Below are 16,407 nucleotides of genomic sequence, written 5' to 3'. Positions count from 1 at the left end.
ACAAAATGAACACTTAAATATTTTTATTTATTTTGGTTTCCGTTATTCTTCTTGCAGGTTGTTGTTGTTGTTGTTCACCTCTGGGATCCTCCCATCAGGGGTCACCACACCCAGCAATGAGGTCATCTGATCAAATGAGGTCATCATTTAGCATCTGCTTCAATAGAATTCTTAGTATGAGTTGAAGGCTGAAGATAAAGGAGGGATTTGTTAGTGAAAGATCAACTTTCTGTTTGGTTGGTCTTTACAAGAAAACCTGGGGGGTACTCCAAAAAGCAGGTTATGTGAGTTACCACAGTAAGTTTGAGGCTAAGGAAGTTGATAACCTCAGCTTTCGGTTCCAAAAATGGAGGTATGTCTCAGGGTATGCCACGTTGCCATAGCAACTCATGCTCTGAACATAACCTGGTCTGGAGCAGGTTTAGTTGAAGGTTAGTTAGTTTTCAGAGAGGTGAAGCAGCATTGCGTGTCCATTTGAAGATGATTTAGTGGTTGAAGAAGCTCGGATAATACTTTTTCCACCGTGAGAGGGTGATAAGACCACATATGGATGTTGGAAAGATAAACATTTTTGCATTGATATAATTTAATTATTTGCTTAAATAAAGATAAACGTTTTTTTTAGTTAAGTCAGCTTAAAAATAACACATAGTTATCAGACATTTATTTTACTTTCATTCAAATGAATTCAATTAAATAGGTGTAACTTTGGTGCTGCTGTTAGATCGGCACCGCAAGGAATTGTGGGATACCATTCTCTTTGTCTGTCTGTCTGGATTTGGGTTTAAGTGTGGCTTTTTGACCAAATGGGTTTAGTTGTTTAGCTGTTTTACTGTGTTTTGCCGAGTTATTTTGTCCTACTATGCTTATGTCTCTGCACCATGAGTGAGAGTAAAGGAGAGGATGATGAGTTTATATACCACCCCTGCTATGTACAGGTGTAATGATAAAGTCAGATAAATGGTAAACAATTTCATGTTGTGAATCAATATTTTTACTTTCATTTTATTGTTATAAAAATGAAAATATCCTCAGCTTCAAACTTAGACATATGAAAGTTCCAGAAGTACAATAAATTAAGATGTTTGTAGCTGCCTGCCAGAGAGCTGTATAAAGTCCATCTTCTAAGGCAAATTGGAAATTGACCTTGAGATGAACCTTATAAAACCTAATGTTAAAAAGACCAACCTTGAAATAGAATTGCTGGAACACCAGTTTAAAGTGAGAAACAGTATGTTGAGCATTTAATCTGTTATTTGCTGAATGGAGTATAAAGCAACAATCAGCCTTTGACTCTTGACTGACTGATTTTATTATACATAATTTTGGCAAATCATGTCCCGTTCCACCCTGCCATCTCTTTGATCGGCAGGATCCAATGGGGCGTCCACTGGACCGTCTTCATCAGGACATGGGGGGGCCCTCTCACCTCTCATGGTGGCGATGTGGTGAAGAACAACACATGCAGCTGTAATGCCACATGCTCTCTCTGGCCTGTCCCTGAGCCCACATAGGCACTGAAATCTTGCCTTCAGGATGCCTGTAGTCATCTCCACCCTGACCCGGGTTCTCTTGTGGGCCAGGTTGAATTGTCTGTGGTCCAGGCTGAGGTTCAAGTTTAAGGGTCATCAGATATGGCAGACAAGGATACCCCCCGTCTCCCAGCAAGTAAACATGGAAATGTCCTATAATGGCAATTAAAGTGTATAATTTACATAACATTAAAGGCATGACATTGTATTAAAAAAAGAAAGTACGGCAAATTATACCCTAGTGAAATTCAGGGCGCAATGACTCCCTAAAAATTCTGGCATCATGAACAGATCCTGGCCCTTTGGCTTCAATGTTTGTGATGAGGTGGGTGGCATCAAATATTACCTAGATAGTGGGGAACAGTAATCAGTATGATTTAAAGTTTGATAAAAAAGAACAACTGTAGCATATTGTTACCTGCACATTGATTCTATGCATTGACTTTCCATTAGCATAGCCTCCTTCATTGACTGAAGGAGCTTTAATAGGAATGTGAGTTCCATCAATGCACCAAACCACATTTGGGAACCCTGAAATTGGAGGATATACAACTAGAAATGTTGTAATGATTGTGACTGTAAACAGTATGGATATACTGATAAAGCAGTGCTATGTATTCGAAACTGTGTCAAATGAAATAATAGGACAAACCTGCTATTCTGTGGAATTCCTCTTTAATGCCCCACAGTGGTTTATGGCCACAGAGAGAACCAACAAACAGCATAAACCCACACTGTGGGAAAGACTCCACACATCTGACTGGTGTTCACATCCATTTTATTCCACTTTATTCTTCACAGTAAAGATTGGGACAGAACACTGAGAAGTACAAAGAACAGATATCTAATTATAATCTCTACTGAAAAAACATGACAAACACACAAGACAGAAACACCACTCTGGTTCTTTATCCGCTTAATACATTTTTAGGAAAATCTTTCCTGACTAATTGGTGGGGATGCAGTACTGAAACCGGTACCCTTTTGTACCGGTACCACGTCATCAATGCTCACCAGAACGACAAGTTCCAGCCTCAACAGTATGGCTTAATGGTGCCGGCGTAGTGACGTTGACACAATGTGGACACAGCATGCTCTACTTTGTTTCCATGCGTCTTAAAAAGACTAGCCGTCTCTCTCCCTTTATCCTTGTTACTTCTCCTGCTCCAGTGTGATGGGAGTGGGGCTATCCATGTTTTCTGACTCAAACAAGCATGACGAGTGACAACAAACGCACGCAGATGGAAGAGAGACTGAGAGCATAAAGGTCCAAAGTGTATCTGTATTTTACTAAAGTAGATGTAGATGGCACGCACTGTTTCAAATGTAACAAAAGCGTGGCTATAAGGACAGTAACACCAGTAACCCGTCCAGACACTGCACTAAAATACACCAGATTCTAACGGAAAGGTGCACAGCATTTGACCATCCAAGATATCTAGAGCAGCTATATATATATTTCAATATATTTCCACTGTTCTTGTTCTTTGCAGTGAGGAGGCCATTTGATAAACTCTGCATTTTGGTTCTTAACTGTACTGTTTATCTAAGTCATTACATTAAGGTGTATGTAATTATTACGAAGACACGTTAGTATTTATTGATCATGTGTCTTCTCCCTCCTTGTTTTTACACAGAAAAGTATCAATAAGAATACAGACAAAAATACCGGATTGAATAGGAGTATCGATAAGAGGAGTACCATCAATAAAGTCTCAACAAAACTGATCTCTACTAAATCGTTACTTGACCTAACAAAGCATAAAGTCCCTACTTTTTGTTGAAATAAAAGTGAAATCTTCACTAATCCCATTAGAGATGGTAAAAACTTAAAAAAAAACTGTTCTAAGTTAGAATATCATATCAAAACAATTAAAGTCTTTAGAAACACCATTTATACACATAAAATACTCACTTGTGCCCACCTCTTATAAATTTACTGTATCAATGTGGTATGGAGGCTATCAGCCTATTGCTCTGTGTACAGTCGTGGCCAAAAGTTTTGAGAATTACATAAATATTGGAAATTGGAAAGGTTGCTGCTTAAGTTTTTATATTAGAAATTTGCATTTACTCCACTCCAGAATGTTATGAGGAGTGATCAGATGAATTGTAGAGTCCTTCTTTGCGATATAAATTAACTTAATCCCGAAATAAAAAATCTCCACTGCATTTCATTGCTGTCATTGAAGGGCCTGCTGAGATCATTTCAGTAATTGTCTTGTGAGAATACAGGTGAGAATGTTGACAAGCACAAGGCTGGAGATCATGATGCCAGGCTGATTGGGTTAGAATGGCAGACTTGACATATCAAAAGGAGGGCGATTATTGAAATTATTGTTCTTCCATTGTTAACCATGTCGACCTGCAAAGAAACATGCATTGTCATCATTGCGTTGCATAAAAATGGCTTCACAGGCAAGAGTATTGTGGCTACTAAGTCTGCACCTAAATCAACAATTTTCAGGATCATTAAGAACTTCAAAGAAAGAGGTTCAATTCTTGTTAAGAAGGCTTCAGGACGTCCAAGAAAGTCCAGCAGGTGCCAGGATCCTCTTCTAAAGAGGAGTGCCACCAGTGCAGAGCTTGCTTAGTAAAAGCAGCAGGCAGGTGTGAGCGCATCTGCACGCATAGTGAGGCAAAGACTTTTGGAAGATGGCCTGGTGTCAAGAAGGGCAACAAAGAAGCCACTTCTCTCCAAAAAAACCATCAGGGACAGATTGTGATGTGTGGGGTTGCTTCTCATCCAAGGGAGTGGGCTCACTCACAATTCTGTCCAAAAACACAGCCCTGTATTCTGAATGGTGCCAAAACACCTTCCAACAGCGACTTCTTCCAACAATCCAAAAACAGTTTGGTGACGAACAAAGCATTTTCCAGCACAATGGAGCACAGTGCCATGAGGCAAATGTGATAACTAAGCGGCTCTGGGACCAAACGTAAAAAATTTGGGTCAATGGCCTGGAAACTCCCCAGATCTTAATCCCATTGAGCGCTTGTGGTCAATTTTGAAGAGGCAGGGGGACAAACAAGAAGTGTTGATGAAAGAATGGGATGCTATAAGTCAGGATTTGGTTGAGAGCATGTCAAGTCAGATTGCAGAGGTCCTGAAAAAGAAGTGCCAACACTGCAAATACGGAGTCTTTGCATAAATATCATGTAATTTTTCGATAAAAGCCTTTGAAACATATGAAGTGCTTGAAATTACCTTTACAGTACATCACCTAAACCAGCGGTCCCAAACCACCGGGCCGCGGGACACTTGGCACCGGGACGAACAGAAAGAAACAATAATTTCCATTTTATTGTTTTTCTCGAAAAAAAAGTTTTATTTTAAAAAGTGACCGGATTCTCTCTGTTACATCCGTCACACTTAACGCACGTCAAAGTCACGACACACCAAAAATCATGTGATACACCCCGCTAAAATTAAACCCAAACAACCAAAATGAGCAAAAAACAAGGGGAAACGGTCCAATGAAGGGACAGAAGAGGAACCTGCACCCGCTAAAAAATCTGGAAAATCCGGAAATCTGCCTTTAACAGGCAGCGGTAAACGTGCCTTGCGCTGCACCTCAACCCACCCCCACCCCACCCCCCACCGGTCGGCGGTAAACGTGTCTTGCGTTGTACCGGTCCGCGGTGACAAAAAGGTTGGGGACCACTGACCTAAACAACTGAAATAAAGATCTCAAAGCAGTTTAGCAGCAGACTTTGTGAAAAGTAATATGTGTGCCATTTTCAAAACTTTTTGCCATGACTGTACTTGTAATTAAACCTGAGGTTGCTATGGAGTTCATTAGGCTATTAGGGTTTGACCCCAGAAGTTTTAAACATGAATGTCCTGTAAAAAAAAAAAAAAAAATCAAAATTGTAAAGGCTTCTGTCCTGTGTGAGTTGTCATGTGTCTTTTGAGATTAGATCTGTGACTAAAACGTGAATCACATTCTCTACAAGAAAAAGGCCTTTCTCCTGTGTGTTTTCTCATGTGTGTTTTGAGATGAGATCCAGTAATAAAACTTGAATCACATTCTTTACAAGAAAAAGGCCTCTCTCCTGTGTGAGTTCTCATGTGTGTTGTGAGATGAGATGCAGTAATAAAACTTAAATCACATTCTTTACAAGAAAAAGGCTTTTCTCCTGTGTGAGATGACATGTGTATTTTCAGATGAGATATTTGACTAAAACTTTTTTCACATGCTTTACAAGAAAAAGGCCTTTCTCCTGTGTGTGTTCTCATGTGTGTTCTTAGATGAGATGCAGTACTAAAACTTTTTTCACATTCTATACAAGAAAAAGCCTTCTCTCCTGTATGAGTTATCATGTGTGCTCGGAGATGAGACATCTGACGAAAACTTTTATCACAATTTTTACAAGAAAAAGGCTTTTCTCCTGTGTGAGTTCTCAGGTGTGTTTTGAAATTAGATATTTGATTAAAACTTGTATTACATTCTGTACAAGTAAAAGCTTTTTCTCCTGTGTGAGATGTCATATGTGTTTTGAGATTAGATAGTTGACGAAAACTTTTATTACATTCTTTACAAAAAAAAGGCTTTTCTCCTGTGTGAGTTCTCATGTGTGTTTTGAGATTGGATATTTGATTAAAACTTTTATCGCATTCTTTACAAGAAAAAGGCTTTTCTCCTGTGTGGGTTCTCATGTGTGTTTTGAGATGAGCTGCCGTGCTAAAACTTTTTTCACATTCTATACAAGGAAAAGCCTTTTTTCCTGTGTGAGTTCTCTTGTGTCTTTTTAAATTAGATGTTTGATTAAAACTTGTATCATGTTCTTTACAAGATGATCTATTATCTGCATGGTTCCCAATGTGAATTCTGTACATAGATATGTTACAAAAGCTTTTACCACATTCTTTACAGATATAACATCTTTCATCAGACCCAGTTCCCATGTAGTCAGACAGATTACTAATTATTCTTGAACTTTCACCAGACATGATAGAGGAAAGTCTCTCTACTTTTGGAGATTGTTTGCATTTCTTAATCAAACTTGCCTTCTTGGGATTTTTTCTAACACCAGAGTCACACTGACTTGCTGACATGTGAGAGCTGTCCAGACTTTGGACATGACTTCTGTCTCTTCTCGTCCTCTGATCTCTGTACTGTGGGTCTGTCTCTTCATCTGTAGTTGATGTTGATTCTTCTTGTTGGTTTACTTCTTCATTCTGACTATCAGTTACATTAAAGCTCTGCCGATCATTTATGTCTGCTTCACTGTTCTCATCTTCCTCATAAGTAGGAATCTCCATCAAGGTATCAGTCTCCTGCTTCAGATCAAGCTGCTCATCATTCTGACTGATGAATAGCTCATCTGGCTCCTCTTTAATCGGTGATGGTTTTGGTACTCCCTGTTCTTCTTTAATATGTGGAGGTTCTTGTTCCTCAGGCTCCTCTTTATAATGTGGAGGCTCTGGATCTTCCCGTTCCACACTGAAGTTCCTTTGCTGGTTGCAGGAATCCTCCTCTTCAGTCACCCAATGCTGGGGGAGGACTGCAGAAACACAAGAAGAGACCTTTTTTATGTTTTGAGGGATTTGTGTTTCATTAAGCAATTTGAATAGTCTAGCCACCACCTTGCTTATCTATAAGACACTTCCAAAACCTTAGAGGAGGAGTCCCTGAAGGATCATTGTCTGTAAAGTTAACTTACTTGTAACACCGTCAATGCAATGTCTTTTTAATAAGTTGCTTCTGTTTTCTTTAGCACCAGAACACTGTGCTGAAAAAGCCCCCCTACACCTCCAAACAAGGAGGAGAGCTTTGTCAGTCAATAAGCTGTAGTTTGAACCAGCTCAGGATAATAAAAATGATTTTCTTAATAATTTCTTTAATACTTTCTTAAAGCAAATGAAATTACAAAAAATAGTGATTCACAAATGGTATGAACAGGTCTTCACTGCATCTAACTGTATACTCAAATTAAAACAAGGTGAGAAAAATAGGACAGATTTACTAGAGAGGGGACGGGGGCGTTGACAGAGAATGTCCATTTATACTGATTCTGCATCCAGGTGATTAAGTGTTTTATGAAATTATTAAAAGAAAGCCATTCCACTGTTTTAGATTCTTGCTATGATTGACAGTAAAGATGCAGGCATCCATTGTTGATGTTTGTCACAGTCTCATACTTCTTTTACCACACCAGCTCTGTAATGTTAAAATGCTGCTAATAAAGTTGCATTCACAATGGATTCTTCTCTGTTATAATATTTAGAAAACACCTTCTGGGCCGAGGAATGGAGCCCAATCAACCGAGGTCTGCTCCTTGCCTGATGGTGGTGTTGGTGGGGGGTTGTGGGTGTTAACCTGGAGGTGGTGCTGGCAGCGCAGCCTCTTCGTAAAAGGGGCTGTTCTTACTAGTATACATTGTTGAGATAAAAAATGTAAATAAGTTATCCCATTTTTACTCTGAACTATTGACCTATTGTGGTACAGTACTGACCTATTGACCATATATGGTGAAGTGTGTGTGCAAACTGTTTTGCAAGAACTTCTTTTCTAGGAAAGCAGACGAATATCCTGTGACTGCTGCACATTTGCTCAGCAATGGCCCAGCGACGGCAAGTCATCTTTAAAAAGCAAGAAGCAACCGAAGAAGGCTGAGCCAGCAAAACATGGCCTGCGTGGCTGCTGTGTGACCCCTAACCTTTATAGATGCCACGAACATGTAAGCTAGCGAACGCCCTGAGATCAATAAAAGGAGAGGGCATGGCAAAATATGCTTCAGAGTGGTCGGAGATTGTAACTAAGCATATCTCTGTCCATTCTCCTTGAGTGTAAAGGTACCTTGATTCTCTCTAGTCTTTCTTTCCTTTCGTTGTTTTCTGATGTTGCAGGTTGTTTGAACCCAACATTCGTCACAATGTTGGGTTCAAACATTGTTTGAAGTCCCATCCCCTCCGTTTCATAGATTCGGAGGGGATGGGACTTTTTTAGCAGAATACTCAAAAATGCACAAACTGATCAAAATATTGCTTTGAGGGAAAGGGTACATCAATACAAAAGTGTAAAAAATGACACTGGGCACTAAAAATTATGCAAAATCTTTTATGTCAACGTTTACTGTCTATTTCTTAATTTTGTTTAACACATTTTAATTTGTATTTTGTGTTGTGGTTGCAGTGTTGTGTGTTGTGGGTGGGAGCAAGGGGCAAACCTACCCGGACACAGCTGGAAACTGAACTGACTGAAGGCTGCCCTACAGACTACAAAACAATGCATTATGGGACATGTGTCCTGATGGTTTTTGTAGTGGAGTGATTAATTAAAATAATTTCAAATACCAATTCATTAAAAAAGGCTACATACATCACAAAACATTAAAATAATCATAAAATATATAATAACACAGATCATACTAAGGGGGAGAAGAATATTAAAACTAAATTGAATGTTAAGGACAACTACAATTTCCTGTTCTCCTTTAGTCCTGCTGCAGATTCGCTTTCATCTGACAGCCCCCCCCCCTCCCGCCTGGTGTCCCCAATGATCCAGGTGAGGTGCTGGTTCATCTCAAACACGTCTATCGTTGCATTTTCCCCACGTATTTTCAGTGTGTCTAAGGCTAATGTTGTTTTTGCTCGAGCGTGGTTAAAGTTCAAGCCCCGTTAGCTGTCACGCATGTAGGTGTGGGACATTTATTCTCCTCAGCTGACCCGACTCCCGTGGGAGCGGTGTGCTGCCGTAACGGCCGTGCATAACCGTTTGATGCGCCGCCATAACCGTAACAAACCTTCCTCCGGGTCTGTGCGGCCCAGAGAAAAGTTCAGCAAGGACTGCATGTATTTAGAAAATTACAAGCGAATAAATACGTTCTAAAGGAAAGTAAGGAACTCCTTAATGTGGTCCAGGGAGGGGGCTGTCAGGTTTCCTGCTTTCAAACCCTGTCATTGTCACGCCCCCAATAGTCATATACCCCACTGTGATTGGTTGGTCAGCTTCACGCACGACAATGAAAAAGTGTCATTCATACAAACTGGCGGGCTGCAGTAACATTAAACCTTCATATTAAGGCGGGGACCGCAAAATATCATCTTGGGGGCCGCAAATAGCCCGCGGGCCGCGAGTTTGAGACCCCTGCTGTAGACTCTGGCACTGGTACACTAGCCACAGGTCGGAAGAACGAATCAATAGTTCGCTTGCTCATAGCTCAGACGCACATATCAGGTTGTGATATTTGTCTCCGTTTCCTTCCCACAGATGTTTACGCGCACTCGATTATCTCTAGGCCCCTCCCCCTACACGCATTTTAGCCACTCACAGTGGCTTTCCCTATTCTTCTCACACGCAGTGGCCGCCTCACACAGTCATCACGCGAGAGTGTACGTGCTCGCGTTTCATGAGTATGTGCGCGAGTGTGTGTGTCTGCCTGCGTGCGTGTGCGCTCACGTCTCATTGATTATTTCATAGATCATTGACGTGCCCCTTCCACGTTTAATGTATAAAAAAATACGTAGGGTGGGGGAGGCAAATTTACTGGTAGCACATGTGCGACTGGATGTAAAATTCAGTCGCACACTCTCAAATTTTGGTCGCAAAATGCGACCAATTGCTCGCAGTCTGGAGCCTTATGAGCGCACATTCAGTTTGTGTAGCTCAGTTTCGGAGAACAGCAACAAAAAAAGATTTCCTCCAAAAGACGTTCCACGCTCAGAACCCTTATTGCAGTTCTGGTTCAACAGCTATTAGGTGACGGAGGTGACAGTGCGCATGTCTACAGTATCAGCATGGCTAATGCTGATACTGTAGACTGATACCATCTCCATACGCTTTCCTGTGTGGGGGGAACACTTTGGCTTTGTTCAGCATCCATGAAGGGAAAAGAAAATTGGATAAGTCAAATGCTGTGTGTTGACATTGTTACACAAAGATAGTGTATGCCACAGATCTGTTGATGCTCTTAAAACGGCATTTCCCGGTCGTTACAAACGGGTCTACAAGAAAATAAATGTGCAAGTTAATTTTTCTGGCCAGTGTTAATTATCCAAAGTTTTTGGTTCCTGGCAGCTAATAGTTTTTCTTATTTTATAAAGCAGATCACCTACATAGGTCAATTTTCTTTATTGTTATATAAAACCAATAAATGCATTTTACAGGTAATTTTTTTCTGCCTTTTTTGTACCAAAAATAGATAAAAACTTTATTAATCTCCCAATAGAGAAATTCAGGTGTCCGACAGCAAAACACACACAAACACACACAATAAATAACAATAAAAGTTCAGTTCATAAAATAGCAGTTAATATCAGGCAGATTTGTTGAACAGCAGTACCGAACCGAAACGTATCAAACCGAGCCCTATGAAACTCTGAATCGAATCGAATTGAGATTTTAGCATATCGTTACACCCCTATTAAAGACCTCTTAGTGCCTTACCACCCAAACAGAACACTTCACTCACAAAATGCAGGACTGCTTGTGGTTCCTAGAATTTGTAAAAGCACAGCTAGAGGTAGAGCCTTTAGCTACCAAGCCCCTGTCTTATGGAACAAGCTCCAGCTCCAGCTCATGTAAGAGAGGCCAACACAGTTTTTACTCTCAAAGTGAGGCTAAAAAAATTTGTGTTTGGACAGGCTTGTTGCCAGACTAGCTAGAAATCAGTAGGGGTGTAACGATACGCTAAAATCTCAATTCGGTTCGATTCAGAGTTTCATAGGGCTTGGTTTGATACGTTTCGCTACGGCTGTTTAACAAATCTGCCTGATATGAACTGCTATTTTATCAACTATTATTTTATTGTTATTTATAGGGGTGTAACGGTACACGTAGTTGGACCAAACCGTTTCGGTACGGCACTTTCGGTTTAGTTCATTTTTGTTTTTTCGATTTTTTGTTTGTTTATTTCCCCCCCCCAAATGTTTTAACTTTGCGCCGAGGCGGAACTCATGTTACTCGCGGTATTCCGCCGAGACTCTGAATGGTTTCTGCATTCGTGCACTTCAAGGAAGGGGGGGGGGGGGGGGGTGCAGCGTAAGACTGTGTGTGTGTGTGATTACGCGTTCAGGGTGTGTCGCTCAGTCATTGGAGAACAGCAATAAAAAAGGGTTTCCTCCAAAAGAAAGGCGGCTGGTTCTATTATTAACCTGCTCTGGAAGCTCTGAGGGTCTGAACGGGGAAGTGAACCCTGAAGGAAGATCCGCCTTCCACGGCCAGAAAGCTGCATTTCTGGTTTTGACTTTTTTTAATTATGCTACAGAATCTCTTCCATAGTTTCACCTCTTATCAAAGAGGCTTTTTCAATTCTGAATTAGATGACAGCCCCTAAACCTACTTCCATTATAAAACCAATAAATGCATTTTGCAAGTAATTTGTTTTGCCTTTTTTGTACCGAAAAAATACTATGGATAGATCGATAGAGGGATGGATGGATGGATGGATGGATAGAAACTTTACTGATCTCCCAAGGGAGAAATTCAGGTATCCAGCAACAAAACACAAAACATTACAAGAAAATTTGCAGTTCATATCAGGCAGATTTGTTAAACAGCAGTGGCTGGATCTGTGTGCAGCGTTCCAGAGGCGCATGCTGCAAGAAAACACTGCTGCCTTCTAGAGCTCATATCCATCAAGGAAGAACTGCAAAGACACCCGGGGCGATCCGGGCCTCAATAAACACTGCAGTGGACCTTAGTGGTCTTCTGTCGGGGACTTGACGTGCCACGGGGCAAGTAGCGACTTTCTGATGACAGACAGAATTTGTGCTCAGTCTATTTAAACACACATTTGCAGTGACGTTTGTATCAGAGGATGTTCGATTGGCCGTTCTGCATGTCAATCAAGTCAAGTACTTCTCTGTGAGGATTTTGATTCTCTGACAGATATTTAAAAAAATATTTTTATTTTTTTGTTTATTTATTTATGCTGGCCTGCAATTTACCCTCATGTCCTTGAAGATCAACCAGTCAGTCGCAATCGACGTAGTGAGCACCCCTGCTTTAACTGCTCACCCTTCATTTGAGCATCATTCATTCCTTTTCAGCAATCCACCTATTTTAGTAGTGACTGTTTACAGACCAGCAAGTCGTCCGTCCAGTTTTTTACAAGATTTTTTTATCTCTCGTTCTCCTTAGCCATAATAGGATTCTAAAAACTGGAGATTTTAATCTTCATGTTGACAACCTGGGTTATCCTGCCTCAAAGTTTTTAAATCTTTTATGTAGTATGGATTTTCCCCAGCATGTACACAGCTCACATTTGGACATGAGCTTATTCTGATGAGAAGCCTTGAAGAAAATCGCAATGCAAGTTCCCTGCAGTTAGCAAAAGCAGTAGAAAGCCGAACTGGAGTGATTGTGAAACCATACGGTGCACACTGCAGAGGAATGGCATGTATGGTCGTCGTCAGCGAAGAAAGCCTCTCCTAAACCCAATTCACAAAACAGCATGCAGAATTTGCTAGGGCTAGAGTGATGAGGCAAACATCTTTTTCGGAACTAATGGTTTTAAAACTGTATGGCGTTGCAAAAGTGAGGATTTCAAAGAGAAATGCATGGTGCCTACAGTGAAACATGGTGGTGGCAGTGTCCTCATGTGGGGCTGCATGAGTACTGGTGCATTGCATTGATGGTATCATGAACTCAACAATGTACTGCTCTATACTAAAGGAGAAGATGCTGCAATCACTTAATGCATTTGGTCATGGAGCACTTTTCCAACACGACAATGATCCAAAACACACTTCTAAAACTACTGCTGTATTTCTGAAGAAGAACAGGATGAATGTCATTGAATGGACAAGTATCTCTCCTGATCTGAACTCAATCCAACACCTGTGGGGAATTCTAAAGATCAAGTTGAGCATCACTCTCCATCAAGCATCCAGGCTCTAAAAGAGGTTCTTCTTGAAGAATGGTTAAAAAAAAAGATAAATGTTGCAATATGTCACCAACTTGTTCATTCTACGTCTAAAAGACTTGGTGCTGTCCTTAAAAATCAAAATGCTCATACAAAATACTAGATGTAGTAGTTTTTGTTGCAGGGTCTATTCAGTTTTGGTTAAACCAATTTAAGAAAAACAGAAGATTATGTGATCTAAGTTAGATCATTCAACTTAATTTCATGTTATGGAGTTTAAAGGAGTGTTAAAAAAAACGAAACCTTCTGGAAAGCTTGGAAATGTTTCTTTTGTTCATCGAGCTACTAATTAAATTACTACTTTTTTAAGGGAGTGTGTTGATTTATGAAAACTGTACCTTATTTTGCAGCTTTTGGGAGAGTATTTTATTAATTGGGGTGGCAGTGGCTCAGGCGGTTGAGCTGATTGGCCAATAATCGAAAGGTCAACGGTTCTATTCCCACTCCCCCCAGTCAAGTGTCGCTGTGTCCTTGGGCAAGACACTTCAAAATATGAAACAAATCAATGTGCAAGAAGACGTTTCGCGACAGGGGAAACAAATTCTGGCACAACAACACGGTCAAATATTGAAGTGGTTATTTTGGCTCATGTGCAGCCACGCCCCTCTGTCTCTATGGAAGCGATTGTGTAGCATAAATAAAAATGCGGTCCTCATTCGGACGCACCGCGGACAATCTTTTGTTCTTCGGACCGCCAGCTGCCTTCGCATAGCGGAGCACGAAGTCTCCCGATCATGATCGCTGAAGGCGGAAATGCTGCTACGGTCTGAGAAACCATCATATGAATTTGTGTTTCCAGTGGTGTCCAGAACAAAAATAAAGACTGATGTAATTCCCACAAATTTACAAATTTATTTGGTGCTTCATGCTGAATTTGCTGTTTGATGACAGCTGGAGCCTCATCAACAGATAGCAGATTTCCCCGTAATAAATGCTTGCTGGTTGGATCAACACTCACACAGCGCGAAGCTGCAGGAGACTATCTTCTAAATGTGCTTTTATCACACAGTTATGATTATAATTAACGGCCTGCTCTGCTCGATCATATGTTTTAAATCAGACGACGCTGAAGTTGGGTTACGATTCACAACTTCTGATTTGCGAGGGCACTAAAGGAACATTCCGCAACAGGAACTGGACCCGGTTTTAGGTGATCTTAATGCGAAAAATGCAGTGGAATGTTCCTTTAGTGCCCTCGCAAATCAGAAGTTGTGAATCGCAAGCCAACTTCAGCGGCCGGACACTCGGAGAAAGCAGCGACGTCATCGCCCCGCCTCCCCTCTGCTAGTGCTCACTGTTAATGAAGTTTGCTACAGATTTTGCAGGGTGGATGTGAAAATGCAATCCCCTCTTTGCATTTTCGTTTTAAGTATGACACACAATAAGCGGTTTTAAGTATAAAAGGAAAAAGCATTTTGAAATATTGCTTTTTCATTTTAATTTTGAGTCATTTGATGCAGCTACATTTTGAAAAGTAAAAAGCATTTCTGTTAATCCATTTTAATTGTCAAATTAGACATTTCTAAATGTATTATGCTACACATTTAGCAGAGAACTTTTTGAAAATGAAATGTCAAATCCCATTTTCATTTTAATTAAGTGACAGAATAAGCGATGTTGAGGAAAGAAATGAAAAAGCATTTTGGTGGATTGCTTTTTCATTTTAATTTTGAGTCAAAAAATGCAGCTTCATTTTGAAAATGAAAAAGCATTTCTGGTTTTGACTTTTCTTTTTATTTATGCTACACAATCGCTTCCATACGTCTCCAGCATTGAACCACACATTCAGTACTCTGCGTGTCACCATACTAGCTGTCACTTTAAAGTTTAAACATGTCCATGCAAATGTCTGTTAACTCCGTTAATGGCGCATTGAAACATGAATGTTGATCCTTCCACAACTGAGGAAAAAAACGGCCCGAACGTCTCAGCGCACTCCCCACTGATTCCCCCATCATCCCTTTGTTTGTTTATGCCCTACCACTAGTTAACAACCCCAATCTAACATTAGCGGTGAAACTAAGCCGACAGCAACATCGCTAATCCAGCCACACAGTTTGGATCCAGAGGAGCTAAGACAAGGAAAACAAAGACGTTCCTGGATCTATGTGTGTCTGCAGGTGGATGTAATGAACAAACCTGCAACTTGTAGCTGCAGTTGCGGGTTCCAGGCGACATCCTGCAGTCTGCGCTGACGACAGAGCTCCTCCTCGTACTGGACGATGGTTCCTTCACAGAGTCGGAAGATTTCTTCAGCAGCAGCAGCTAGTCGCTCGTTGATCAACTCTCTCAGAGGCTGAAGAGAAGACATGGTTCCTGCAGCTGCTCCGTTCAGCTGCGACTCCCACAAACACCGCCGTCCTCTTCACTGCAGCTCCGATCGATCATCTGCTAGTCTCACAATGATCCCAGCAATCCACGTTGTCTTTCCGTTCAACACTTCTTCACTCATTTACGACACTTTAGAAAATGCTGAGAGTTCCCACACGAACCACGTATCGTCCTTTCTGTCCAAAAACCTCATAAACGTCCCAACAAAACACCGCCACCTGTCAACAAAAGCTAACCAAGACAACAAAATGGCACCCTGACATCACTAGCCGGAACCGGAAGTCCAGAATCAGATTTTTCTTTCAAACTTTATTGAACAATCAGAAATGTACCCGCTCTCGCGTCGGGAAATCTCTTTTTTCTTCTTCTCGAAAAAGGACAAATTTAAGTGGCAATCCTAACAGTTATGTTTATTTTCTGTTTTAAGCTTTAATCCATGTGTCAATCAAAACCTGCTATTTTTTTAAAATAAACTTTATTGCACATTATGACATTTACAGAAATTCAGAACACAATTGAATTCCAAATATCAAATACACACACACACACACACACACACACACACACACACACACACACACACACACACACACACACACATATATATACACATATATATAGATATATATCTATATATATCTATATATAGATCTATATCTATCTATCTATCTAT

The 16,407-nt window shown here is 40.6% G+C and overlaps 1 protein-coding gene across 1 annotated transcript; it reads right to left on the bottom strand.

Annotated features, from left to right (window-relative positions):
• Window positions 1-2,293: 2,293 nt before the first annotated feature.
• On the bottom strand, window positions 2,294-15,999 carry LOC111948635 (uncharacterized). The gene is made up of 2 exons (XM_023962446.2): window positions 15,543-15,999; window positions 2,294-7,040 (listed from the first exon to the last, which is right to left on the bottom strand). Exons 1-2 carry the CDS (start codon window positions 15,712-15,714, stop codon window positions 5,398-5,400), a joined length of 1,815 nt encoding a protein of 604 aa, XP_023818214.1. The 5' UTR covers window positions 15,715-15,999; the 3' UTR covers window positions 2,294-5,397.
• Between the last annotated feature and the right edge of the window lie 408 nt (window positions 16,000-16,407).

The sequence above is a fragment of the Oryzias latipes genome, chromosome 2, assembly GCF_053564925.1.
Source record: "Oryzias latipes strain Hd-rR chromosome 2, Olatipes_Hd-rR_3.1".
Taxonomy (NCBI): Eukaryota; Metazoa; Chordata; class Actinopteri; order Beloniformes; family Adrianichthyidae; genus Oryzias; species Oryzias latipes.
This window is presented reverse-complemented; position numbering and strand designations above follow the sequence as displayed.